At 55.0% G+C, this 27,838-nt stretch overlaps 2 protein-coding genes across 3 annotated transcripts; one reads left to right on the top strand and one right to left on the bottom strand.

Moving 5' to 3' along the window:
- On the top strand, positions 1-7,927 carry RRP7A (ribosomal RNA processing 7 homolog A). The gene is made up of 7 exons (XM_040233169.1): positions 1-89; positions 1,973-2,115; positions 4,046-4,171; positions 4,871-4,988; positions 5,181-5,278; positions 5,518-5,716; positions 6,407-7,927. Exons 1-7 carry the CDS (start codon positions 17-19, stop codon positions 6,490-6,492), a joined length of 843 nt encoding a protein of 280 aa, XP_040089103.1. The 5' UTR covers positions 1-16; the 3' UTR covers positions 6,493-7,927.
- SERHL2 (serine hydrolase like 2) lies at positions 6,877-27,838 on the bottom strand. 2 transcript variants are annotated; one of them, XM_040233167.1, is made up of 12 exons: positions 27,736-27,838; positions 26,880-27,029; positions 26,652-26,765; positions 26,271-26,312; positions 25,852-25,871; positions 25,369-25,443; positions 23,633-23,742; positions 23,149-23,228; positions 16,490-16,524; positions 9,789-9,871; positions 8,123-8,219; positions 6,877-7,309 (listed from the first exon to the last, which is right to left on the bottom strand). In XM_040233167.1, exons 1-12 carry the CDS (start codon positions 27,740-27,742, stop codon positions 7,190-7,192), a joined length of 933 nt encoding a protein of 310 aa, XP_040089101.1. In that variant the 5' UTR covers positions 27,743-27,838; the 3' UTR covers positions 6,877-7,189. The 2 variants fall into 2 exon arrangements, with proteins under 2 accessions (XP_040089101.1, XP_040089102.1); XM_040233168.1 differs by lacking the exons at positions 6,877-7,309; positions 8,123-8,219 and adding an exon at positions 8,491-9,031.

Raw genomic sequence — 27,838 nt, forward strand, 5'->3', positions numbered from 1 at the left:
GCTTCCGGTCGGCAAGATGGTGGCGCGCAGAAGGAAGCGTGCGGCGCGGGAATCTGATTCGGGGGTTCCAACCCTGCCCGGCTACTCAGGTAAGGGGCTACGGGGCGCGAGGCTGGGGAGCGGCCATGCTTCTCCACGAAGAGCCTGGGGGGTCGGCAGTGGGTCAGGACCCCGAGGAGCAGTCACACGCTTGGACGTGAGCCCCCGAAGGTTCTGAAGCCCCGGGCCCCCTCAGCCCACGCGGCGCCTGTTCTCGTCTGGGTTCACTTGGCTCGGGACGAGCCTAGTTTGGCCAACGCTTTCCTTGAGTGAGCGCACCTCCGTCTACACTTTTCCAGGGCGAACTTGTGTCTGTCTACATTCTCCCCACTGAGATACACCCATCCACTTATCAGCCCCTTTGCAATTTCTGGTCCAGCCGCCTCAGCGCTCACCTCGCCTGTTCCCCTGCCTTCTGTTTTTCACTCAGCTGCCAGAATGTTCTTTGTAAAGTCAGATTTAACTCAGATCTTGCCTCACACGACGAACTCTCTGCAGTGACTAAAGTTAGCACGTAAAACAAAATCCAGCCATCTCATCCCTCCTATCCTGGCTCTAGCTGACCCACAGCTCTGTCTTTCTGTTTCTCCGAGACAACAAGCTCTTTACACCCACAGAGTTTTTGTACTTACTGTGTCTTTTTCCTCTGAGTTCCTCAGACAGCTCTGCCCTGTTACAGGGCTTCGTGTCATTCTGGTCGAAGCTTTAATGTTACTTCCTCAAAGAGGTAGTCCTGATAGATGTCCAAAGGCCTCTGTCACCCAGTACCCTGCACTACTTCACTCTGTGTGTTTCCTTCCTGTTTGGAATTTTATTTATTTTTGGCTGTGCTGGGTCTTGGTTGGTGCTGGGGCCTTTCTCTGGTTGCCAGGAGTGGGGCTGCTCTCTGGTCGCAGTGCGCTTCTCATTGCAGTGGTTTCTTTTGTGCAGCACCGGCTCTATCTAGGCAGGCATGCAGGCTTCAGCAGTTCTGCTTCCGGGCTCTAGAGCACAGGCTCAGTAGTTGTCTAGGTGCACAGGCTTAGTTGCTCTGTGGCATGTGGGATCTTCCCGGATCCGGGATCCAGCCTGTGTCTCCTGCATTGGCAGGTGTATTCTTTACCACTGAACCTCTGGGGAAGCCTCTGGTGGAGGCTTTAATGTTACTTCCTCAAAGAGGTGGTCCGCAAAGGCGTCTGCCACCCATTAGCCTGCCCTACTTCACTCTGTGTGTTTCCTTCCTGTTTGATGCCACCTTGTTACATGCTAACTTGTTTTGTCCTCTCACTTCACCACGTGAGCTTCCTGAGTGCAGGGCTTGCAGCTGGATCCTCTGGATCCTCTCCGTGCCCTCCGTGCCCCAAGAGGTGGTGTCTGGAAGTTTGCATCTCTTGTGACAGGATTAAAGTTTATGGGAATGCCAGCGATTATCCAAATCATCACACAGCAAGGGGCTTAGAGACGGAGAGAGATGTTAAGGCACAAAGCGGGTAGCTCTAACCTGGCATGGAAGGCTCTCCCGAGGGAGTGAGGGCCTGAAGAATGGGTGGAAGGATGAGGGCTGATGTTCCAGAGGAGCATGGGCGAGGCCCTGGCTGATTGGAGGGACAGAGAGGAGGTATGTGGTGTAGAGAGGGGAAGATGGGGTGAAGAGAGACTACACGGGGGACCATGGTAAGGATTTGGGGTTTACCCCCAGAGCAGCAGAGTTTGAACCTCTCTCCTTTCGCATCCCATTAAAATTCTCTCTATACCGACTGGAGCCCCTCCTGGGCAGATGGTGTTCGTTCAGCCGCGTAGCCTGCCCAAGCATCTTGCACAGGCCTTGCCTAGGAGAAGAGCTCAGTGAAGGATGGATGGGTGGATGGGCGGACCAGCAGGCACACAGGAGTAAAAAGGGACAGCCTGAACCTGACTCGTGTGTCGTCCCTCCCCGTTCCCATGTTCCTTCCAGCCATTCCGATCAAATTCTCTGAAAAGCAGCAGTCTTCTCATTACCTCTATGTGAGAGAGCACAAAGTTCGAGAAGGCACCAAGTCTTCCTGGCCTCAGAAGCGGACTCTTTTTGTCCTCAACGTGCCCCCGTACTGCACAGAGGTAAACAGGTGTCTGGGAGGGAACCTGAGCCTGGGGCAGGGGCTTCTGTGGGGCCCCCACCCCCCAGTCCTCAGTGATGAGAGGGAAGCAGCTAACTGAAGTCCCGAGGGGTGGTGTCTGGAAGTCCGCATCTCTTACGACAGGAAGTTGGCATTTTAAAGGTGTCCTTTTTAAAATATAATTCTCTAGGGAGCCCATAGCTTTTTATATGTTACCCAGAATTGTTTGAGTTACGTGTTTTTTCCCCGATTATAAAACTGATACATGTCCAGTGCAGGTAGTGTTACAGTACAGCTAAAGTCTTCTGTTGCCTAAAGCAGTTGTTGCATAACTATGTCTACCAAGCATAATTCCACCCGAAGACAGACACACTTAAAACTGAAAGTGTTAGTCGTTCAGTCGTGTCCTACTCTTTGCAACCCCATGGACAGAGGAGCCTGCCTGTCCATGGAATTCTCCAGGCAAGAATACTGGAGTGGGTGGTCATGCCCTCCTCCAAGACAGACACTTGTTCTCACATTTTTTCTTGAGTATTGTGAAGGTTGTGCTAACTACTTGTGTGAAGTCTGACAACATAAACACTCTTTTTTTTTTTTTTAATTGATACGCATCCATAGTAAAAAAAAAAATAAGAAAAGTAGGAGAAAGTAAAATTACCTCTGAGTCTACTATTCAGAGGTTTCCCAGGTGGTGCTAGTGTTAAAGAACCCGTCTGCTAATGCAGGAGACACAGGTTCAGCCCCTCCAGGAAGATCCCCTAGAAGAGGGCATGGCAACCCACTCCAGTATCCTAGCCTGGAGAATCCCATGGACAGAGGAGCCTGGTGGGCTACAGTCCATAGGGTCGCAAAACGCTGAACATAACTAAAGTGACTTAGCATGCATGCAGATATGTCTGTTACTTTTTTTTTCTTCACAAAAGCTATTAAATTTAGTATTTCTTTAATTTACAGAAGAGAAACTAAAGGAATTGCTGGATTTTCGATGATTTTTTTTTTTTTTCAGAAAAGAAATATTAATTTCTAAAAGATTCCTCTTCAGTTAAAGAGAGAAACAGTGAGAGGGGAGGATGTCGTTTTTAAAGTTTCCTGAAGACTAGTGTATGAACAGAGAAGCACCTGTAGCACTCGCTGTGCTTCACAGATTGAGCAAATCTGTGTCATTAGCGCCCAGACTGAAAAACAGCATCGCCCACACCCCAGAAATCCCGCTGCACCCCTTCCCCCTGCCAGCGATAACCACCAACCTGATTCCAACAGGGGAGATTTAATTATTTCTAAATGGCTGATTCAGGTAGTAAAATTTATAAAATCAAAAACATCCCCACCTATTCTGAGAGACTGGGTTCAGTCCCTGGGTCGGGAAGATCCCCTGGAGGAGGGCACGGCAACCCACTCCAGTATTCTTGCCTGGAGAATCTCATGGACAGAGGAGCCTGGAGGGCTACCATCCACGGGGTCTCAAAGAGTCAGACACGACTGAAGTGACTTAGCATGCATGCATTCTTGTAATAGTGGGAAAAAGAAAAGTTGAGAACCCACTCCTCCTTTGGAGATCCCTCAGAGACATTGACAGGAGAAAAGAGATCTTTCAGCCAGGTGGCCTTTCAAAGGGAGCAAGCAGTCCCTTTTCAGAACAGACAGAGCATACCCTGGGCACATGCTTCCGGCAGGGTTAGGTCATAAAGCCAAAAAATTATACCTGAATTCCATCTCCCCTCTGTCTCCTTCTGGAGTCCCTTTTTCCCCACAGCTTTGAACACAAAAGTCAAAAAAAGTGGCACCCTTGGGCCGTGGGGGGTCTGGGGTTGTGACCTCGGTGTTGAGGAGGGGTTGGCGTGCCCAGGCCCTCTGTGCCCACCCCACAGGCTGGACTCCAGGGCTCCGGGTGTGGCAGGAGGCTCACCCTGCGCTTCTTTCTGCCCCGGCAGGAGTGCCTGTCCCGCCTCCTCTCCCCCTGCGGGCCCGTCCAGTCGGTGGAGTTACAGGAGAAGCCAGAGCTTGCTGAGAGCCCAAAGGAGCCTCGGTCGAAGTTCTTTCACCCCAAACCAGTTCCCGTAAGCCTGCAGGACCGGGCCGCGGCAGTGAGGGCGTGCGCAGGGCCGAGTGGTGTCCCCGGCCTGTGAGCGGAACGTGGCATCGGGGGTGGCCGAGGCAATTAGGGTGTTCCCTGTGGTCAGGCCCGTCCTGACCTGTGGTCTAGGAGGCCTGTCAGCTGAGCGGCCTCCACCCAAATTTGCCACCTCCTGGAGCCTCCCTGTCCGGCTCTTTCCATCGTCCTGAGCGGGGGAGCTCATCTAGACATCTCTGCTCCCCACCCGAGGGGCCTCCCCGAGCACCCCCACCGCTGGCTTCCCCCCGCGGAAGTTGATTCTCCCTTAGGCTCGGTGGCCCTGGTCTCTCTTCTCTGCGTCCGGGAGCCCACACCTCCTCCTGTTGAGGGGACTTTGCAGCCCGTCCCCCCCCCCCCACCGCGCGGTCTGTCCATCCACTCCTGGCCCCGGGAGAGCACACCCTCCCCTGAGTCCCTCCCACAAGTGAAACAGGCCCCAGGGGCCACCGCTCCCTGGTGAAGACGCTGGATCGGGTCACTCTTAGCAGAAGTTGGGTAGATAGGAGTGTGGGCGCCCCCACCCCTGGGTTAGTACAGCCCTTCTCCCCTGGTCCCGCGGCAGTCAGGCTGAGGGCGGGGTTGGGCCCTGGCGTGAGACCCGCCCTGGGGAAGGCTCCTGCCACTGACCCCTCTCCTCCTCCAGGGCTTCCAGGTGGCCTACGTGGTGTTCCAGAAGCCAGGCGGCGTGTCGGCCGCCTTGGCCCTGAAGGGCCCCCTGCTGGTCTCCACTGGGAGTCACCCTGTGAGGAGCGGCGTCCTCAGTCAGTACCGCGGCCCCGGGCGGGGAGGGCAGCTTTGGGGGCCGCGTCTGCCCGCATCTGCCCGTGTCGCCTGGCCCTCAGGGTGGGCATCCCAGCGGCCTGGGCGAGGAGATCCCGCCCCGCTGCAGGTCCTGGGGGCCCCTGAGGGGCGGGCCTAGGAATCCCCGTCTCCCTCACCCTCTTCCCCCTCAGAGTGGATCCGAGACTACACGGACTCGGTGCCGGACCCCGAGGCCCTGAGGGTCGAGGTGGACGCCTTCATGGAGACGTACGACCGGAAGATAGCGGAGGTGGGGCTTCGGCACGGGCGGCGGCTGGCTGGGCCTCCCAGCTGGTAACATCCAGCCGGAAGCGGTCCTCTCGCGGGAAATGGTCTCTCGTGGGGGCAGACGATCAGGGCTGGAGGGGAGCAGCGTGAGGGCACACGGTGCTGGGCGCGGAGGGAGAGCGGAGAGGAGGCGGCGAGGGGCTCCTGGGGCCTCAGGGTGGGTCCCAGGCGTGCGCCTGTCACAGGCCCTGTAACCTGCAGGAGGAGGCCAAGGCCAAGGAGGAGGAAGGCGTCCCCGACAAGGAGGGCTGGGTGAAGGTGACCCGCCGGGGCCGCCGACCGGTGCTCCCGAGGACGGAGGCGGCCAGCCTGCGGGTGCTGGAGCGGGAGAGGCGGAAGCGCGCCCGCAAGGAGCTGCTCAACTTCTACGCCTGGCAGCACCGCGAGACCAAGATGGAGCGTAAGGCGCCCCAGGGCCCTGTCCTTCACCCCCCTGCCTGGGTGCCCGGGCCATGGTCTTGTGGCCGCTCTGCCAGCCCCAGCTGCACGGAGCTCCCTGGTTTGTTAGGCTGGGAGAGGGGTCCCGGGGATCTCCCAGCACCCCCAAAGCCTTCTTCCTTCACCTCGGGGTGTGTGTTGGAGGTGGAGGGGATAACAGAGGTTGTGTTTTTTTATTATTATTATTATTTGGCTTTGTTGAGTCTTAATTGTAGTGAGCAGGCTGTTAACCGTGATGGGTGGGTCCCTCTCTAGTTGAGGTGCCTGGGCTCGGGTAGTTGTGGCATGAGGGCTGCGTGGCCCCGCTGCGTGTGGGATCTGAGTCCCCAGCATTGCAAGACGGAGTCTTAACCCTTGGGCCACCAGGGAAGCCCCATTGACCTGGTAAAGTTTCTGTTTGAAACCTCAGGCATGTCATCTCCACTTCAGCCTGCATCCTCTGACTGGGTTGCAGCCCAGTTCCATTTTCTGGCAGCATCTGCACCGTTTCCTAGCACAGAGGCAATGGGGGAGGCCGTGCTGAGAGCCATCCGGGGCAGTGGGGGCTGAGGGGAGGTACTGCTGTCCTCTCGAGTGGGGCCACGGGGCATAGCTCCCGCCCGGCCTGCCGTCTGACCCCGGCCCTGTTTCCCCTCCTGCCCTCTCACCCCAGATATCGCGCAGCTGCGCAAGAAGTTCGAGGAGGACAAGCAGAGAATCGAGCTGATGCGGGCCCAGCGCAAGTTCCGACCCTACTGAGCCTCGCCCACCCCCACGGGCCCCGAGGAGCAGGCTGGTGACCGGGTGGCAGTGTACGGCCAGCAAGGACCCCGGGGTCCTGGAACACCTGTCTCAACGGCTGTGCCCAGGCCGAGGGGCCGCTGTGTGAAACCCCAGAGACCTGAGCTCACGGGGTGGGGTGAAGGACAGAGTCACCCGTTGGTTCCTGTGTGCTTTGGCCGTCCTAGGGCCCAGAGCGAGGACTTGGCCTCCGGAAGCCCCTGGCCCAGAGCTGGCTCCTTCCTTGTCCTGGGTCCCGTCCCCGTCTGGCTCTGGACTCTCCTCTCAGGGCTGACTGACTGCTGTGTTCGTCCCTTCCTCCTGATGGAGAAGCCCCTGTGGGCAGTGAGATGGCCTCACAAGCAAAATACAAGAACATTTTATTTTTCATGCAGCTGGGTGGCAAGAAAGGACTATAAAAGCCAGCTGGGCCTATCTCAGGCCTCACACATACCCTTTGCCTAGTCACAAAACACACCATCCCACCCCCCGCAAGTTACAGATGTTGAAGTCAGAATCTTATACCCCTCTGTGCCCCCACCCCCTGCTCTGCCATAGCACTCGCTTCTGGCTGTGCTGGTCTTCGGGACCAGGGGCCTGTCCCCGGCACGCTGGTCTGGGCTCGGGAGCTGGGAGTCTGGTGCTGAAGCAGGCGGCTGTAGCCCCAGGCCCAGGGCTACAGGGGGTCTGGGGTTCCTTTCTTGTTCTGTAAAAAGGAGCTGATGACACCAGCCACCTGCTGGGGTTGGTTCATGTGGATATAGTGGTTGCCTGGGACTTCCAAGTACTGGAACCTCTGGGGAGGGAAGGGGACATGCGATGAGGTGACCCAGTGGAAGGCCGCCTCCCAGCTGTTCCACATCCACAGCTCTGCAGGCCCTAGTCACTCGGGAGGGGGCAGGCGGGCCTGGCTCAGAGCCAGTGGGAAAGGCCTTCCTGGGAGGGAAGTGCCCAGCCCTCGGGTTTTAGGCCATTCTGAGCTGAGGTGGTAGAACTCGAGAGTCCAGGGGCTGCTCCTGGGTCTGGTCATCACATGATATTCACTTGAAGAAAGAACAAGCAGCCTTTCCATCTTGCCTGGGAGAAAGGCCCACAGAGCAGGAAGAAAGACTGAACATTGCCCGGCTAGCCACACGGGCTTCCCCTTTGTGATGCCGCCCAGCTGTCTGCTCAGGCCCCAGGGTCAGCTGTCTGTACTGACAGCTGACTTAGGATGGTGCTCCTAAGATGCCAGATGCTCCCAGGAGCCCAGGCAAATATCACAGTCACGGCGCACGTCCCAGCCTCCGGCACCCACTGGTGGGACTGGTCATCTGTTCCCATTTGAGACCCTAGGAAATTATAGAACCACTCAGTTGGGCATGACCCAGGAATATAGGAGGACAATAAAACCAGGAGATTCTGCCAATGAAAAGCCTGCTTTCTGTGCTGATTTATATGTGATTCCAGGGACCACAGTGGAACATGAGGCCTAGTAGCTCCTGGGGTTACCTGTTAGGCCTGGGCCCAGAGCAGGGGTCCCAGCGCAAGAAAAGAGATGGACAGGTGGAACTCAGGGCAGCCTGGCAGCCCCTGCTGACCCCAGCTGCCCTGAACCCTGGGCACACACCTCTTTCAGGACAGACTTAAGTGAGCTGCTCACAAACATCATGGGCTCCCTATTGCCGTCGTTCTCTCTTCTTACAGCATAATATCCTTCGGTTGCTCTGTAAGATGAGAAGGAAGGTTCACATGGGACCACTCCCTGCATGCCCTGCCTCTGCCCTGGGCTCTGGCTCTGAAACCGGCCCAAGCCTGAGCATCCCTCTAACCTTCCCACCGCCGGGCCCTTCAAGCCCAGGTTTAGTTCAGGGCTGAGTCATTCAGTCCCCACTGGCCCTCGCAGCTCAGCAAGGCCTGCACAAATTTCATCTCGGGATCTTCCCAGGGTTACAGCCACTGAATGGTGGAGCCAGGATCTGAACAGGCTTCTGAGTGTGTGCTTTTTTTTTACAGCTTTCTTGAGTTAACTCCACCCATTTAAAATGTACAGTTCCATGGATTTTGGTACATTCAGAGGTGAGCAACCATCACTACAGTCAATTTTAGATCCTATTTATCACCTCGAATGAGCCACAGGGGATCCTGCAACGCAGGAGGTCCAGTCCCTGGGTCGGGAAGATCCCCTGGAGAAGGAAATGGCAGCCCACTCCAGTATTCTCGCCTGGGAAACCCCATGGACAGAGGAGCCTGGAGGGCTACAGTCTACGGGGTCGCAGAGTTGGACACGACTGAGCACACGATGGGTGTGGACTTGCAAGTGAGTGCAGGCACACAGAACGCGGGCTTTCCTGACTGGCTTCTTTCAACGAGTCTTATGTTTTCAAGGTTCCTGCCTGTTGTAGTGTCGCTGCGTCATTCCATCTCATCGTGTGGACGGAGCCTGTTTGCTTGTCAGTGAGCTGGCGGACATCGGTGTTGCCTCCCACACTCGGTTCATTCTGTCCTGAAGGACACCGCTGTGAGCCACCAGCACTCGCTGTGGTGTGGACAGATGCTGGGATTACACCAAGGAGTGGAACGGCTGGGCCACACAGTGATTTCAGGGCTTGAAAAACTGCCAGACATTCCCAAAGTGGCTGCACCGTTTTACAGTCACACAGCAGCCTGGCAGGGTTCTAGTTTCTAGCTCCTCCACGCCCTCAGCAGCGCCCGTTATCTCACTTGTAAAGTCTAGATGTCCCAGAGGGTGTGCAGCATCCCTCCCTGGGACTGGGATTTGCCCCCCATGAGTCCCTGCCTTCTGAACCCCTGTGCTCGGCAGACATGTCCCTGGAAGTCACAGTTCCTGCCAGGTCCCAGGTCCAGGCTGAATGCACTGGAGCAGGGGTGGCACCCAGCCCCCCTGAAGGATGTTCAATGGGCTGTGGGGCCCAGAGGCGGCAGATGGCCTCTGGCTGAGGATGGCGGAGGGGGGACAGCAGATGGAGGCTCAGGGCTGGCCTGGGGATGCGCGGGGTCCGGCGTGGCTGGAGGACGGGGCCAGGCGGTACTGATTGCCGGTCCCTCCGCACCTGAGTGTTCCCCGCCCTCCGGACACAGACACCTGTGGAAAGGTGTGGTGCCATCCCTGCCCACCCCCAGCGCCCTCTCCCCATCCCCCTCCCCTTGCCTGCCTTCCACACACCAGCGACCGGTCGGGGGCTGCCCAGGAAAGATGGCAGAGTGGTCTCATACCAGGAGACCTGGGCATTCCTGAAACTCGGGTCTGTCTGGGGTGCTTGGTTCCAACTTACTTGATGAGCAGGACGTGGGCCTGCAGATTTTTGATGTAGTGCACAAACAGCTCCCTGCTGACGAAATCAAGGCAGTACTCTAGCTGCAGAGACAAAAAACCCCAGTGAATTCTTGCCACAAGGCCCCAGGCGCTGCTGTGGGTGGAAACCCAGCTCTCTTGGGAGCAGCGGACGCCCACCTCGGGCACCCAACCAGGACCAAGCCTACTGCCTAGCCACATCACCACTTCAAGAGAGGGTTCACCTCCCTCAGACTGGAGACTCTTGTCTCCATAATTGTTATTCCTCCTCCTGGGCTCATGGCTGCCCAGGCAGACGACATGTCCAGGCCTCCCTCTGCCAGGTGTGGCCACGCAACTACGTGCAGAGAAGTGACCCGGGCCACTTCAGACTGAGGTTTTAGGACTGAGGCGTGACACAGTAACCATACGTGGCTACTGAGGGCTTGGCTTGGGGCTCGTCCAGCCTGAGACATGCTGTCTCACTAGATTTTAAAGAGTATGGAAAAATAATGTCAAATATCTCGACTATTTTTTTATGTTGATTCCATGCTGAAGTGACAACATCTTGGATACACTGAGTTAGAAGGTATTATGAAAGTTGACTTCACCTGTTTCTTTTCACTCTTTTTGTATGGCCACGAGAAGGTGTGACTTTAACATGAGCTCACGTCATACTTCTATTGGACTGCGCTGCCCTGGGCCGAGAGCCCACTGAGGGCGGGCGCTCGGGATTTTCTGTGTCCACAGCTCTCAGCACATGTGTGACAGGCACGGGGTTCAGTGAGTGTGTGCTGAGTGGGTTAATTCAAGAGCGCCCCCACATGGACTGACTGTTAGTGTCCCGTTCCCCTGCAGCATCTCGAGGAAGCTGCACACACACACACAGCTATCTGGTCAGCCAAGAAAACGCATCCTGGTTCTGCCCTGACCCCTCCCAGCTATCTCCTCCTCAGGCTGCAATGTCCAGAAACAGAGGTCCTCCTGTCAACCACAAGGCCTGAAGATTTACTGAGGACCCAGACATGCCACATGTTATTGCCTCCCCGGAGGATCAGAAAGGCAAAGCAACTGTGTCTCAGTCATCAGCTGACCGGCTTCCCAGGTGGCTCAGCGGTGAAGAAGCCATCTGCCAAGGCAGGAGATGTGGGTTCCATCTCTGGGTTGGAAAGATCCCCTGGAGAAGGAAATGGCAACCCACTCCAGTATTCATGCCTGGAAAATCCCATGGACGGAGGAGCCTAGCAGGCTATACACGACTTAGCAACTAAACAACAACAGGTGACAGGAGATGGCGCCAGACTCAGCTCAGGCACGGACTGCCCCCCACCCCCAGTCTCTCAGTTCAGTCAGTTCAGTCGCTCAGTCGTGTCCGACCCTGCGACCCCATGGACTGCAGCATGCCAGGCTTCCCTGTCCATCACCAACTCCCAGAATTTACTCAAACTCATATTCATTGAGTCGGTGATGCCATCCACCCATCTCATCCTCTGTTGTCTCTTTCTCCCACCTTCAATCTTCCCCAGCATCAGAGTATTTTCCAGTGAGTCAGTTCTTCGCATCAGGTGCCCAAAATATTGGAGCTTCAGCTTCAGCATCAGTCCTTCCAATGAATATTCAGGACTGATCTCCTTTAGGATGGACTGGTTGGATCTCCTTGCAGTCCAAGGGACTCTCAAGAGTCTCCTCCAACACCACAGCTCAAAAGCAGCAATTCTTCAACGCTCAGTCTCTCAGGCTTGCTTTAATTTTGCTTCTCCCACCAGGACTGGGACCCTGTGGCTTGATGGCCCAGGCAGGCCCTCAACAGAATTACAGGCAGGTCTCTGAGGGATATCACCTCCATGCACGTCTCCAGATGTGAAAACAGAACACAGATCTGGGTTTGTGCAGCGCTTTCCTCAAAGGCAACAATATGAAGGCTCCAAAAAGCCTTTGAGGACAGCTGCTGGGCACATCTTATCTCCTTTTTTTCTTTTCTTCTCCATCCCTCCCTTGACCTTCTTTTCCTAGTGTGCTTCCATTCCCTGATCTATATTTTTCTTTTGTAATTCAAGTGTGGGCTTCCCAGGTGGCTCAGTGGTAAAGAATCCACCTGCCAATGCAGGAGATTCAGTGGGTTTGATCCCTGGGATGGGAAGATCCCCTGGAGAAGGAAATGGCAGCCCACTCCAGTATTCTTGTCTGAAAAATCCCATGGACAGAGGAGCCTGGTGGGCAGTCCATGGGGCTGCAAAAGAGTCAGACAACTGACTTAGCAACTCAACAACAATAAATTCAAGTGTAACTTACAATGAAGTGCACAGACCTGAGTGTTACCTCATCATGGCCTCTGACACAGGGATACAGTGTGTCACGTAAGGATGTAACCATGACCCAGGTGGAGGTTGGACCTGCTCAGCAACCAGCCTGCTCCCTCTGGGGGTCTTCTCCAAGGACACCACCTGTTCTGACCTCTAGCTCCCTAGATCAATTTTGCTGCTGTTCGAACTTCATATACGTGGAGTCATACTGTTCTTTCTGGGTTCGGGATTCTTTTGGTCTGTATGTGTGGCAGTTTATGCATTCTACCGTTGATAGACATTTGGGTGATCTCCACTTTGGGGCTATTATCAATCAAGCTGCCGTGTCTTCTGGAGCATACAGCGTTGCCGGGTCTATATCTAGGATTGAGATTGCTGGGCACAGAACTCGCATATATTTTCCTTCAGTAGTTACTGCCAGTTTTCCAAAATGGCTGCATCAACTTCTACTTTCTTCCGCAGTGTGGGACAGTTCTGGATTCTCTACCTCCCCACCGAGACTTGGTATTTACTGTCACGACTTCAGTTTTAGCTGCTCTGGAGCGGGTGTGAAGGTCTCTCGCTTGGGCTTTGATTTCCGTTGCCCTGATAGCTAATGACACCCAGCACCATTCATGTGCTCATCGGCCACCCGGATGGTCTCTTTCAGAAAGGGCCTGTTCAAATCTTTTGCCAGTTTTTAAAAATGAGGTTGTCAGCCTCTAATCTTATGAATTTGTAGACGTTCCTTACATATTCCAGATATGAGTGCTTCCGCAAGCCTGTGTATTTATTTATTTATTTGGCTCTGTCGTGTCTTAGTTGCGGCACGTGGGCTCTAGTTCCCTGACCAGGGATCGAACCGGGGCCCCTTGCATTGGGGGCGCAGAGTCTTAGCCACTGGACCACAAGGGAAGTCCCCTTTTTCATTAATATTCTGTTTTTTTTTTTTAAATATTTATTCATATTTATTTATTTGACTGCATTGGGTCTTAGTTGCAGCATGTGGGATCTAGTTCCCTGACCAGGCATCGAACCCAGGGCCCCTGCATTGGAAAAACAAAGTCTTAGCCACCAGGGAAGTCCCTCTTTTCTTTTTTACTATTCTATTTTGATGAATAGAAATTCTAAATTTTAATAAAGCTGTATCTATCAACATTTTCATTGATTCATGGTGTGTGTGTGTGTATTAGTCTACTTAAAACATATTGGTCTACCTCAAGGTCATGAAGCCATTCCCTAATTTTTCTTCTAGAACATTACTGTTTCACCCTTCATATTTGATCTATGATCCACAGTGAATTAATTTTTTGTATATTGTGTGAGGGTCATACTTTTCCATCTAGATAACCCACTGCCCGCCCCCCACTGAACTGAGGTGGTGCCTTTATTATGAGTTGGGAGAGCCTCATTCATAACTTTCATAATTAAATTCCCAAAGTATTCTACAAATTCATCCCAATATAATTTTTAACAGAAGTCAATGATTCTAAACTTCACTCAGAAGCGAGAATATGCAAGAAAAGGCAAGAAAATGTGTGAAAGAACAAGGAGAGTGGACTAGATCTGCTATCAAAACGTATTAGAAAGAAATGGGAATTAGAACGTGTGACTTGATGTGGACAAAGAGATCGATGGGACATAAAAAGCAGGGACAGGCCCATCCTAGAATTTGTCTCTTTGGTGATTTAGTTTCTGCCCCAAGGGGAGTCTTCCCATCTGTGAGTTGCTCTCTCCCTTGGGCCCTGTGATGAGCATATGGCTGCCCCTGCAGAACAGCTGTGGGCACAGTCCCTGAGGCTGGAAGGGCATTTCCAAACACCCTCAAAAACAAAAAACCGACTTCCCTGTGGTCCAGCGGTTAAGAATCCGCCTTGCAATGCAGGTGATGCCGGTGCGACCCTGGGTGGGGAACTAAGACTCTAAGCAGAGCAACTCGGCCCACGCACCCCGACGACGGAGCCCCCAAGACACAGTGAGGACTGCTCGTGCCACAGCTAAGAACTCACGCAGCCAAGTAAATAAAAAAGTAATTAAATAGTCTAAAAATTAATAAACTGGCAGGAGTAGCTCTACTACAGAAACTTAAAAACCCCAAACTGTGCTCTCGGAAGCGGACAGCTGGGACAGCAGCCTGACTCAGGCCCGGGGGCCAGCCAGGAGACTCTCCCTGGAGGAAGACCTCTCCATCAGGGCCTCAGGACCCTGCTGATTGGGATCGAGCCGTAAGCTCCGCCTCCCCCACCAAGGATGGGCACCCAGAAGACAAGCCACAGAGAGTGAGCCCCGTGGTGGGGACAGCCCTGGATAACTGGTGGTGGACCCACTGGTGTTCTTCTGGGAAAAAATGAAAATGGATCCCTACCCCTCCACGGGCTTCCCCAGTGTCTCAGCAGTAAAGAACCCGCCTACCAATGCAGGAGACCTCAGTTCGATCCCTGGGTTGGGAAGATCCTCTGGAGGAGGAAAGAGCAACCCACTCCGGTCTTCTTGCCTGGGAAATCCCATGGACAGAGGAGCCTGGCGGGCTACAGTCCATGAGATCACGAAGAGTTGGACTCAACTGAGCAACTAAACAAACAACCCCTCCTTGCTTGAGAACAAATTCCAGCTGGATCAAACAAAACTCCGAACATTCCCATCCCCTTGGCTGATGCCCTGGTTCAGGCCTCGCATCCACGCCCGGGCCTGGGTGACAGCTCTCAGCAGGCTCCATGGGGCCAGAATTTCCCTCCTCTAATGCTAGCGTCTCACAGTGTAGAGCATTTAACCCTCTTACACGGTCGCAGAAAGAGCCTCGTCTGTGAGCGCCGGAAGTGACAGCACGGCGCCTGGTCACTCAGGACGTGACCTTAGCTAGTCTTCACAGCCGCCCCAGGAAGGCATGCACAGGGGCTGGCACCTCCTGGCGGCTCACCAAATGGCTGCGTGAATGAATAAACGAACGAATGCCTTTTCTTTCTGCACACAAGACAGCTGAGGCTCAGAGAGGGTAAGTGCCTTGCCCAAGGTCACACAGCCTCTCTGTGGCAGAGATAACTGAGTTTCTAGAGTACTCCTGTCACACACCAGGCTGCCTCCAGGCTGCCTGCCAGTTTCTGAGGCCTTTAGTTAGCTTGTTTTTTGGCCACACCCTGCAGCATGCAGAACTTCCCCAGCGAGGCATCAAAGCTGAGCCTTCAAGTGCAGATTCATAACCACTGCACCGCCAGCAAAGTCCTCTAAGGCCTTTTGTTAACCAGTCCCCCTCTCTCCTCTTTCAGTCTTCAAACCCTCTAGCAGGAACGCCCCTCAGATGCCCAGAACCAATTCCAAGGCCTCACCTGTGTGGTCACAATTACCTGAGCATCCTTCCCTTCTCCACCCCACTCCTGGTGCCCGGCACGGCCCACCTGCTCTAAGGGACTTCTGACCACGCCCTCCCCCAGCTGTCGGCTGGCTTGCCCTGGAACTCCTATTGCCCTTCCAGTCATTCCAAATCCATCTAAGCGTTTGTAACCATTTGGCAACCCACTCCAGTATTTTTGCCTGGAATATCCCATGCACAGAGGAGCCTGGTGGGCCACAGTCCATGGGGTCCCAAAGCAGCAGACACGACTTTGCGACTAAACAACATGTAAACACCTAAATAATGAAAAAAAAAAGCCCTAGAACAAAAGTCTGTCTTTGTAGAATGTCTGTGTTTGTCTGTGTAGAGTGTCTTTCTTCCAGACACTGGTAAGGAAAGAGGTGGAACTGCAAGTCTGTCCACAACACGGCTGAGAGCAGGCCTTGCCTTCATGGATGAATGGTATATCCATATTTGTTGTTGTTTAGCTGCTAAGTGGTGGTGACTTTTTTCAATCCCATGGACTGTAGCCCACCAAGATCCTCTGTCCACTGGCATTTCCCAAGCAAAAATGCCATTCCCTTCTCCAGGGGATCTTCCCGACCCAGGGATCAAATCCGTGTCTCCCGCACTGGCAGGGGGATTCTTTACTTCTGAGCCACCAGGGAGGCCCACGTCCATGTTACTGAGACATAAAAGGAAGGAAATTCCGAAACATGCTATAACACGAGGGAACCTTGAAAACATTTATCTATGTGAAAGAAGCTGGACACAAAAAGTCACATATTGTGTGATCCCACTTATACGAGGTGCCTGGCGGAGTCAACTGGGAGAGACAGAAAACAGTCTGGCAGTTTCCAGGGGCTGGGGGAGGAGGACGGGAGAGGGGGTGTTTAGCGGGTGCAGAGGTTTCATTGGGGATGATGAACAATTTTGGGTTGGTGACAACTGCACAACATCGTGAATGCATTTAATGCCACGAATGGTTTGAAAATGGTTGTTTATCATGCTATACAATATATCTCTTACTACCATAAAAAAGGAAAGAGGTGGACAGGCACTGTGAAGGGTCGGGAAGACAGTAGCACTCACCCAAGTGATCCTCCGATCTCTGTTCAGCCACACACCTGGAAGGAAGCAGAAAGACGTGGATTCAGCACCGCCGGACGCAAGTGGAGGCGGGTGGAGACACAGCTCAGTTCTCCAGGGACCCTGGGTACTTCCAGCCAGGGCTCACCACTTCAGTCTGGGCCCGCAGGGACCACCCTGAGCATCCTCTCGGGCTTCCTCAGAGCAGAGCTTGCCTGTAGCTGCCCTGCCATGGACTGGAGTGGCCCAGGCAGGTGCCTCCAAGCCATCTTGGAGGGAGCACAGAGTGACGGTGGTGGTGGGAACAACTACCCACCTGGCATCACCTCATCTCTGGGAACCCCAAAATGTTCACTGGGATCTTCATGTACCAGGAAGCACCAAAAAGCTAAGAGGAACGTCATCACTTGTTGGAGAGAAATTGAGCCAAGAAAGAAAGGTTGTGTGTCAGGGGGAGGTCTGGGTGGTCCCAGCCCCATCTGGGTTCTCTGCCACAGTCCCTACAGGGGCCACCTATCCTGTGTGGCTCAGACGGCAAAGAATCTCTGCAATGCGGAAGGCCCGGGTTCGATCCCTGGGTGAGGAAGATCCCCTGGAGAAGGAAATGGCAACCCACTTCAGTATTCTTGCCTGGAGAATCCCATGGACGGAGGAGCCTGGTGGGCTACAGTCCATGGGGTCGCAGAGTCTGACATGACTGAGCAACTAGGCACAGCACAGCACAGTGACATACGGCCCAGCAATTCCCGCCTGGGTGATGTCCCCTCAAGAAAGGGCTGCAGGAGTCAGGATGGCAGCCGCCATCAGCTCATATAGCCGAACACTGCCGTCACCAGTGCCCATGTCCCCAGGGTGAGTCACAGCCACCTCATGCCAGCCTAGGAGACTCTCCAAGACCAGTAGGAATTAAATCAACAGCTGAAAAGAAAGAAAGAAGTGGAAGAACGTGAAAAGAGAAAGACAATTGCTGAAGAAAAGCACGAGGGATGGGTTCAGAAAAAGAACCCATTTTTTACAGTGGGGATTCTTATCCAGAACCAGCCTTTTATAACCCAATTCCATGGAAACCAACTCCTATGCCTCCCCCTAAAGGAGTGAAGGATCTCTCAGGAAAGAAGGCTAAGAGGCCATGATGAGCCAGCCACACGGGTCATCCACTCTGGCAGGGCATAAAGCTAGAAGTAATCTTTGCCTTGGAACTCTGTGCAGAATACAAAGATAACAGATGTGGGAAACTACATGGCTTCTCCTGGAGCTATTTAATTTTAAAATCAGAATTTTTCTTTTTTTTTACCACTCAGTTATTAGTAGGGCAACATTTTGATGAATCATTGATAAGTTCAAGTTTTCAAATTTGTATACAGAGTCCTTAGAGTTAATTGAGGACTCTAAAAATGAAAACATTTTCATTTGTATAAATGCTTCAAGGTTGATCTTGGCATATTGTTCGGTAAGAAAAGTGACTGAATATCTAACAATCGTTTGTATTTAGCTTATATTAAAACTACCCTCTAATACCAATAAAACCAACAAGTTTTTTTCTGTGTTCTTTCATATTTAAAAAAAGAGAAAAGAAAAGGCTGCAGGGTGTCAGGGAGGGTACAGAATCCCAGAGCCTGGAGGCAGCCTGATCTGAGTGGTGCAGGGCCTGAGTAGGGGAGAGAATGCAGTGACATGGTCACCCCACAGACGTGCTGCCTGAGAGAAGCAAGGCTGTTCCTTCCTTCGCACCCGCCTTTGCACAAACACCACGCTCCCAGCCAGGCCTCCGGGACCTTCCTTCACGCCCAACCTCCCTGCATAGATGACCGCAGATGACTTCTTTCTCTCTGTTGTCCCCAGAAATTTCTAATGCCTTCTGTCATCTACTGCCTGTGCTTCTTTCCTCTGCTAGGTCACAGCTTCCACGCGGACAAGGGGGATTATTTGGTCTCTTTTTTGTCCACAGCTGATTTTTTAAAGTATTCTTGCCTGCGCTGGGTCTTCGTGGCTGCACTTGACTTTCTCTAGTTGCGGGGCCTGCTCTTTGCAGTGGTGTGGGCATCTCACTGCCGTGGCTTCTCTTGATGAGGAGCGCGGGCTAATGGGCTCAGCTGCCCCGCGCCAAGTGGAGTCTACCAGGATCAGGGATGGAACCCATGTCTCCTGATTGGCAGGCGGATTCGTAACCACTGGCCCACCAGGGCAGTCCCATAGCTGATTATTGGTAGGGGTTCTTAGGCATTCGTGACTCAAAATACTTAGAAGGAGCATGTAATTGGAAGACTCTGGTCACGGAGCTACTAGATCACTGCTGTCTGATGTAGCCACGGCCAAGGCCTCTGGGCCGCCTTCAGCTCTGGCCACGACCTCCCTGCACAGATGACCGGCTCTGCTGCATGTGCAGGACTGGCGCTGACCCCTGCGTCTCCTGGCCTCCAGGCTCACTGCCCTCCTCCCTCCTCCAACCCTGAGCTTCTGCTGCTCAGAGGATGTGAAAAGACTTAAAAGGGGGGTTTATCTTGGGGGTGGGGTGACCCCCAAGGTATTGAGGACCCCACAGTGCTGTTTTCTCTGCCCTGAGGCCCTGCCCCACCCTGAGGTAGTCTTCCGTCTCTTCCAAGCCTCGCCTCCAGCTGACCCCTGCCCCACCTGGGCACTCCCGCACCTGGCTGCTTTCCTGCCTGCCTCTCCTGTGACAGTGACCTTTGTGAGGGCAGGAACGGTGTTTCTCAGACTGGTGGGCCATAGCAGATGTCACTTAAATAAGAAGTCCAAGCTCCAGGTCCAAAAGCAAGTGGCCCTGGTGCTCCTGGTCGTGAAAGAGACTGGCGCATGGTGTTTTCTCAGTGAGATTCCAATCCCACAGTCACCGTGTGCCAGCAGCCATGAGCAGGGCTTTGTGCCAATTCACCTCATTTAATTCCCTCAACAACCACACAGAGGCAGACGCCAGCAACTGTTTTACTGGGAAGGAACCAGGGAGGGTTGAGGTTGAGGTCAGCCTGGCGGCTGGGACCCCTCAGGCTGGCCCAGCCCCTGACTTGTGAGGGACGCCTCCTCCAAGGGTTTAGAAATCCCTGGAAAGTTGCATGAAATGTACATTTTATAAGAAAACAGTTTTGAAGGCAGATGTTATGAGAACCCTAGACTCCCCCCTTTCTTGGAACAGCCGATGTTCGATGTTCGGGACTGTGCCGTGGTGATATGATACAACATATTTTTAAGTCCTGCTCTTTGGCTCCTGGCCAGCGCTCCCAAAAACTGTCCCTTCCTAAAGCGTCATCTTTTGTCCTAACATTTGGTCTCTGACAGAGAACTCCTAAATCCCTTGGGATTTCCTGGGCAACAGGAGTGTCTTTTGTTCAAATGGGGTGATCCTGGGTGGTTCTTGGATCGCTTTAGGATGGGGGCTGGTCACCAGGAAGATCAAGCCATGATTAGGAGCTTGGAACTTTCAGCCCCACCTTGGTCCTTTGGGGAAAAGAGAGGGACTAGAGGCTGAATTGGGAGAAGGAAATGGCAACCCACTCCAGTATTCTTGTCTAGAGAATTCCGTGGACAGAAGAGCCTGGTGGGCTGCTGTCCCTGGGGGCGCACAGAGTCGGACACGACTGAAGCGATTTAGCATGCCTGCATGCATTGGAGAAGGAAATGGCAACTCACTCCAGAGTTCTTGCCTGGAGAATCCCAGGGAGGGGGAGCCTGGTGGGCTGCCATCTATGGGGTCGCACAGAGTCGGACACGACTGAAGCGACTTAGCAGCAGCAGCAGCAGCATGCCTATGGGGTAAAGCCCATAGAAATCTCTGCGTTTGGAGAGCTTGTGCGAGGTGTTGGGAAGGTGGCACACCACACCCCTTTTCTGCGGGGACCTGCCAAGCTCATAGATGCAGACACCCACAGGAGATGGGCAGAGTGGGTGCTGCGCCCACCGGCACACGGTGGGGTCTCCGTCCAGCTGCTGTTGCCTGTGGGGAGGGTGTCGCCAGCTCTTTGCGTTTTTCAAAAGAAAACCTCCCTGATGGTCCAGCGGCTAAGACTCTGTGCTCACAAACCCGGGAGGCCCAGGTTAAATCCTCAGTTGAGAAACTACATCCCACACTCCACAGCTAAGAGTTCGCAGGCCACAACTAAACATCCCGCATGCCGTAACTAAGACCGGCACAGCCAAACAAATGAACAAAAAGAAACTGGAACTCTGCATTTTCACACCCAACCTTTCTATTCTAAACACAAGCGACCTGTTCAAAATTCCCCTCGTGTCCAATGTTTGCGTTTCAAGTGCACAAATCAAAACAAATCACGCTTGCAGCCCCAGGGCAGCCCAGCTAGTGACCGAGTCAGCGCCGCAGCGGCCGGGTGCTGGCACGGGACTGTCTGTGGTCACGAAACCACCTGGAGCAGGGCTCTCCCCACCTCACGCCAACAACTGAGCTTGCTTCTAGACAGCCTGGGCCAGGGCTGTGACAGGAACGCAGATGAGAGGCAGATAAAATCGGAGCTGACCTCCCTCCTCGCCCTGCTTGCTGCCTCCTGCTTTTCCCAGAAGCCCAATCAAGCTCCTGCCTCAAGCCTTTCCTGGAGGTTTCCCTGCATCACTGGGTTCAGAGGTCACCTTCTCCACGAGGTCAACCCAGGCCCTTCCATTGAAGAGAGCAAAGGACAAGCTCAGCCCCAACTCTGGCCTCCCTTACTTGATTTTTTTTTTTTTTCCCTAGAGTGCTCTCATCTCAGACTCTGGGAAGACTTGGGGAGAAAGACGGGGCCACACATGGGCCAAAGAGCGCCTGAGGCCACCAGAAGCCGGGGGGAGGCTCAGATGGCCCGTCACAGCCCTGCCAACACTCTGATCTTGGCTTCTGGCCTCAAACTGTGAGAATAAATATCTGCTGTGTAGACTGCCCCATCTGTGCAGCTTTGCATCGGCAGCCCTAGGAAAGAAACACACATCCTGGGGAGTTGGGTTGGATGATGGGGGTGTGACCTGCTCCAGAATGCAGTGGAGGGCTGTCAGGGGGTCAGGACTCAGGAGGAGCTTAGAACACCAGCTCCCTGGGGTCACCCTGTCTAGTTGGGTCTGGGAGGCTGCTTGGTCTACTTGTAGGTTAACCCCAGGCCTCAAAGGGCCACATTGCCACCGAGGGGCTTGTCCCGACACAGCCATCGAGCCGCCTGCCCACTGCCCAGGACGCCTCTCTCCTCTGCTCCCACCCCCTTGACACCTGGCTCAGCGTCTGCTCACCATCTCACGTGACCCTGGGCTGCCCTAATCGGCTTCTCCAGCCTCGCCAGGCACCCCGTCTTATTCCAGATTAGCCCACTTCTGCCTCGGGGCCCCTCCAGTCTGCCATCAGGGGAGCCGGAGCCCATAGGCCTCTGCACTCCACCTCCCTTCTCCATGATGGATTTGCAGGGAGGGGCAGATATGGTGACTAAGACAAGAACAGGTCGCCAACCCACTCAGGGATATTCCCCTTGACCTGATGGTGGGTTGGCAACTTCTGAGAAAAACTACAGCACAGCAGGCACTTCCCCGGTGGTCCGGTGGTTAAGGCACCGCGCTTCCACTGCAGGGCCCCAGGTTCTAGTCCTGGTTGGCGAGCTAAGGCCCCACATACCTCACCATGTGGCCAAAAAGAAAAGGAAAAAAAAAAAGACAGCACAGCAGAACTTTGGCTTCTCTTGAACAACTAGAAATTCTGGCCACCCGAGTCCCCACATGATGGCCACTGGGGGCTGCCCTGCTGTCTCCATTCAAGGTCCCCATCACTTGCCAAGGCCCCACCCCGAGCAGCTGGGGTAACTCCACAACTTCTTCAGCTCCCCGAGCAGCTGGGGTAACTCCACAACTTCTTCACTTGGACTTTGGACTCTGGCCTCATTTGGTTCTTCATAAACTGAAGTCACCTGGGAAGGTCTAGGAGTCTGGAAGAGCTTGCCCGCGCTCTCTGAGCTCCTCGGGGAGTCACTGCCAGTGAGGGCACTTGTGGATGGCGTCCCCTGGGGTTGTGCCAGCCAGGTGTCGGCTCTGGCTCACCACCCTCGGGGCTGGGCACAGAGCAGACTCTGGGTGAAGGTTTCCTGATTGAATATATTGGGAAATAACATGCAGAAAACACAGGCCTGATGCTGCCCTGAAACCAAGGTGCCACCAACTCAACTTCTCCATTCTGAAAAACATCTTCAAAGTCGCCTGCCCCGTGGGGGTCCTCTAAGCCTCGCCTTGGAGGCTGGGCGCCCAGCGCACAGGGTTGGCAGAGCAAGGCAGCGTTGTGCCTCGACAATGAGCCCCCAGACCCCTGACTAAGTTTCCCATAGGATGTGATTTTCTGGGATGTGCGGCAGCCATCTGACCCAGCACATGCTTGGCCCATCTGGTTCTCCATTTCTCCTGCTTTAAATGGGATGAGTATAGGGCAGGGGCATGGCAACCCACTCCAATATTCTTGCCTGGAGAACTCCATAGAGCCTGGTGGGCTACAGTCCACGGGGTCGCAAAGAATCAGACACGACTGAAGCAACTTAGCATGCTTAAGTCAGTATGAGCATTAAAGGAGGTACTTTTGCAAAGCGCTTAGGATCACGCCTGGCCCAGAGCAAGCAGCGGTAAAGCCTAGCCACTGTCATTCCTCAGAAAGGACAGTGCCCATAAGCAAAGGCCTTGGACAGTGAGTCCCTTACCCGTGGCCGCCTGTGCGGTTCCTCTCCGCAGGAGATGCTTCCCGCACGCCTCGCCCACGTGGCTGTTGTTTTTCAGGAACCTGGGGAAGAGGGGACACTGGATGCCTGGGGCGGGGGTGGCGGGCCAAGCGAAAGAAGAGGAAGGTGGGGAAAGGCCACCCGCCAAGGACATGCGCCTGTACCAATGGGGATGTTTGTGTCAGTGTTGTGCGAGTGTGTGTGTGTCTCTGTGTGTGTGGGTACCGGGAGTGGCAGAGAGCTTGAGGAGGGGTGGGGCAAAGGGCACAGCTACACGGTGGGGTGAGTGAGGGCAGACAAAGTCCCAGCCGGGGTGGCTAAGGAGCGCCAGGTGAGCACACAGAGAAACAGGCGTGCTGCAGATTTGGGACTAGGAGACGGAGCTTCCTCCAGGCCCGAGACTTCCCCCTCGGTGGCCCATAGCTCCCCCAGGTCTCCGATCCCACCGGTCCCAGCCGCCACTCACCCCTGCAGCATCTCTTCGGGGCTGACCACCCGCGCGGCCTTCCCGGAGGCCTCCACCTGCAGCACGTGCTCCATGGCCCTCCGCTTGTAGGTCAGCAAGTTGTCCATCTCCTAAAGGAGACGTGGATTCTGCTGGGCAGGCGGGGACCCACTTCCTTGCCCAGCCCCACCCTCCGCTCAGCGGCACACCCTCTTAGCCCGAGAATACTCTGAACCCGAGAGCGGCAGGGCACCGGATCAGCCCCTGCCGGTCAGCCCTGTGACCTGGAGCAAGTTGTCCGCCTCGGTCACAGCTGCCCAGCCCAGCCCAGCCTGCAGCCTGGGAGAGCTGGAGGGCTCGGGCTGAAGACGGAGGGGAAGGGAGAGCTCTGTTAACTGCCAAGTGCTTTGCAAAGGTGCACTATTAGGGTCCAACTGAACGGCAAGTTCATCTGTTCTAGTTGACACTCTCACGCTACATGGTGGAGAGGAACTTGCGGAGGGGGTACAACCTGGAGGCAGCGTCCAGTGCACCCATTTCCAGCCCACCTCACTTTCAGCACAGCCTGGCCTTGTCTAAGGCCCACTGCCTGAAGCAGCGATGGGAAGTGACACCTCCATCCACCCCGGGAGGAGCGAAGAGTCACCAGAAACTCCCGAGGAACCCCCCTGGGGCACAGTGTTTGTCAGCTCAGTGGGTGAAACCAATAAAGACGCCAGAGTGGTGGTTACCACGGTCTCGGAGATCCTCACTGTAACCCACGAGCTCTCTACTCACGCAATGCACTTACTGAGTGCTTACTGTGTGCCAGGACTGGGCGTGTGGTGGTAAAGAGACAGCTGTGGTTGCTGCCCTTATGGAATCTGTGGGCATCTTATGGACAAGAAAACTGAAGCTGATAAAGGAGCTGTGTGAGGCTAAGCCCTTGGGAACAGAAAGACTCTTGTCAGAGCTGGAGGGTGCCTCCACATCACCTAGTCCAGGGGACCCCAGTCTTCCTGGTACCAGGGACCAGTTTGGTGGAAGACAAGTTTTCCTTGGATCAGGGTGGGGGAGGGAGACGGTGTCAGAATGAGTCAAGCGCTTTACACTTACTGTGCACTTTATGTCTATTATTATTACAGCAGCTCCACCTCAGATCATCTGGCATTAGGTCCCAGAGGCTGCGGACCCCTGCCCTAGTCCAACCTCCTCATTTTACAGGTGAGGAAACTGAGGCCGAGAGAGGCAAAGTGACCTGCCCGGAGTCACACAGCAGGGAAAATGGCAGAGCCAGAACTCAGATATAGAGACAACCCTGGTGGTCGTCACTGGTGGTTCTGGCGAGAGGGGCCAATGCTTTGCCCACCAGTCCACACTCAGGCCTCATGTGTGCAGTTGTGCAGTGCGTGTGCACCGTGAGGGCACTTGAGCGCAGGTGCACCTGCCCAACTGTGCACCCCTAGGGCCTCCTCAGCCCACTGCCCTCCCCTCTCCACCCCTGCCATTGTGATCAACCTGGCCTTCTACAGACTCCAGGCCACAAGCAGGGCCTCTGAGGATGACACAGGCCCATGACCCTGTTCCCTGTCCAGTCCGAGGGAATAGGCAGCACCACTCTGCCCTTGGGGGCGGTGGGGGGTGGATCCCTGAGCCCTCTTGTCCACCGTCTGCCACCTCCTCCTGCCTCCCTGGTATCCGCCAAGGCGGCAGGGCTGAGGACACTATCTGGGACCCGGGTACCCCAGGGACACCATATGCGCAAGCCCCGTCCTTACATTCGTGTCCAGGGCAAATGGTGAGGAGTCCAGCAAGATGAGTTTATCCACCATCTCGGGGAAGATACAGGAAAACTATGATGCAACACCGAAGAAAGGAAGCACGAAGAGGGGAGAAAAAGGAGAAGGTCTCAGACTGTCCCCTGCGGACACTGGCGTTCGGGTGGGGACAGGGTACTGACCACTAGGCCACCGGGAATCTCCTATCCTTTCAAGACACCTTTCTCTCCCCTCCTCCCCACCCAGCACCGACCCCGGTGATAGCTGGATGCTCCAGGGTTCTCTGCAGAGGGGATGGGCAGTGGAAACACTTAACTCCATCAGGAATGTCCTCACAATAGTGATTATCATGGGTGTTTCCAAAGGAAGCTGGCACAAGCCACTAATGCGCTGCCTGGGACTCACTACCCCTTCCTGCTCCTACTCTCCCCATCCCACCGGGAGGAGGGGCCAGAGGTGGTCACTGCAAAGCCATCTACTCACCATTCCACCCACAGTGCCACCTGGGGGGACAAAAGAATAGTTGTCGGATATTCCCCAGCTCTCCGAGTCCTACCTAGACTCCTTCCCAGAGGTGGACCTACCCCCAGACAGGCCACCCAGCTCCTGTCTCCCACCAGCAGTCGGGGCTCTGCATTCACCATCAAACTTGAAGCTCCCTCTCTGGGGCCACGTGGCCCCTGCATCGGACCTGACTCTGTTTTCCTTCTCAAATCAGGAGACAACGGCCATCCATGGGGCCACCTGTCCCTTAGGGGGTTGCCTGAGGCCACTGGGCATGGTGCCTATGGGTCAGTGTCTAACGAACTCCTTTCCATCTCCTTGCAGTTCCCAGGGGCTCAGGGAACCTAAGTACTAGTCCTCTCCCTCTCAGCCCCACAGCGGGAGACCAGTGCACTCACCAAAACTGTGGCCCAGGAGGGAAAATCGGTTCCATTTCAGGGCTGAAAACACGTGGAGCCAGGTCAGGGTGGGGCCAGCCTCCCCCACCTGCCCTCGGCCCCGCAGTCCCTGTGTCCTGAGATGCTCCACTCAGGAAACACCCTGAAAGGGCCCCAAGTGCCACTGAGGGGATGGAACTCATGGGAAGAAGCGATCTTTCTCCAGCTTGCACAAAGTCACCCATGAGTTGCTGGCAGAATTAGGGCCAGACCCCAAGGCACTCTCAGGCCAGTGGTGCTTCCTGGCCATCACATCCCACTCACAGAGCACCTCCCCAATTCCCTACCCCACCCCACCCCCGACCTCTACAGACAAACACACAGGCTCTGTCTCTTGCTCACCGGCTGCGACTCTCCGGACCTCACTCACAAAGTTTTGATGGTAGTATGGGAAACCCGGGCTGTAGTGGGATGAGAGCCCATGACCCCCGAAGTCCATGGCAACATAATAAAAGTCTGAGACAGGGGGAGAGGGTGGGGGGGCGTCCAGGTCAGCCATCTCCCCCACTTCTGATTCTCCTACAGACCCGATGCCTCACCCCATGGCTTCCCTTCAGCCCCCAGGCCCACCTTTTGGTAGAAGAGGGATGAGTCTGTCAAAGGAGTTGGCATTGTCCAGCCAGCCGTGAAGGCAGAGAACGGGGGCGGCTTGATGGGAGCCCCAGGCTTTGGCCGCAATGTGGCCCCAGGGAACAGCGAGTTTCAGCTCTGAGATGAGACCTGAAATAAAGAGCCGGATGTGGGTGTGTGGCTACCTGGAGGAGGGAGAGGTAAGCTGGGTCCACTGGGTGAGGAAACACCTTGGGAGGAGTTCACAGTAGAATTTTCTAGAATAAGTTGGGGGTGGGGGTTAGCTAGGCCTGGGCTCTGTAATTTATGGCCGTGCGACCTGGAGCAAGTTACTAAAACCTCTTGACCCAGTTTTCTTTCCTGTAAAACTGGAGTAAACAGAGTAATAAACAATGGCCAAGGTTTTCTAGGCCTTCGCGGAGGGCCCGATGGGGTGGCCCATCTCCCCACATCTTCACAGTAAGTTGGAGCACTCTCGCCCTCCCTTCCCAAACCCAGAAGCTGAGGCACAGGGAACAGTCCACGCCCTAGGTCACACAGGGGCAATCAGGTGGAGCGCGGATTCAGCGCGGGTGGCGCGACCCCAGGCCCCTTGCCCTGACCCCCGGGGCACCAGCCCGCTCAGGTCCGGCTGCCTCCTCCATCGCCAGGGCTGACCTTTTCACCCGCAGGCGCTCCTGGCCAGGCCTGAGACCCGCGTGCCCCCAGAGCCCCCGTGAGTTTGCTTCTCTAACTTGGGGCTCCCGGAATCCTGAGAGACCACGTGCGACCCGTTCTCGGGGCCCCACCCTCGCGCCGGTGGGTGGCTTCGCCCATCCCACTCCGGTCTAGGGAGCCCGGGACTGCGGAGCCTCACCCATCATTCGCGTCCCAAGGTTGCACGGAGGCCGTCACTCCAGCTAAGTCTCCCCCCGTGCCACAGACACCTGCGTTCAGGCTCTGGCTCCTCGGGAGCCGGC

Source organism: Oryx dammah, unplaced genomic scaffold (genome assembly GCF_014754425.2).
Source record: "Oryx dammah isolate SB20612 unplaced genomic scaffold, SCBI_Odam_1.1 HiC_scaffold_29, whole genome shotgun sequence".
Classification (NCBI taxonomy): Eukaryota; Metazoa; Chordata; class Mammalia; order Artiodactyla; family Bovidae; genus Oryx; species Oryx dammah.

Excerpts from the sequence above, each read along its gene's own strand:
- RRP7A (XM_040233169.1), top strand. The coding sequence starts at position 17 with ATGGTGGCGCGCAGAAGGAAGCGTGCGGCGCGGGAATCTGATTCGGGG. Across the intron at positions 4,172-4,870 it reads TTCACCCCAAACCAGTTCCC|GGCTTCCAGGTGGCCTACGT; the intron begins GTAAGCCTGCAG and ends CTCCTCCTCCAG. Across the intron at positions 4,989-5,180 it reads TGTGAGGAGCGGCGTCCTCA|AGTGGATCCGAGACTACACG; the intron begins GTCAGTACCGCG and ends CTTCCCCCTCAG.
- SERHL2 (XM_040233167.1), bottom strand. Across the intron at positions 23,743-25,368 it reads CATTTGCCCTGGACACGAAT|GAGATGGACAACTTGCTGAC; the intron begins GTAAGGACGGGG and ends CGTCTCCTTTAG. Across the intron at positions 9,872-16,489 it reads GAGATCGGAGGATCACTTGG|CTAGAGTACTGCCTTGATTT; the intron begins GTGAGTGCTACT and ends TTGTCTCTGCAG.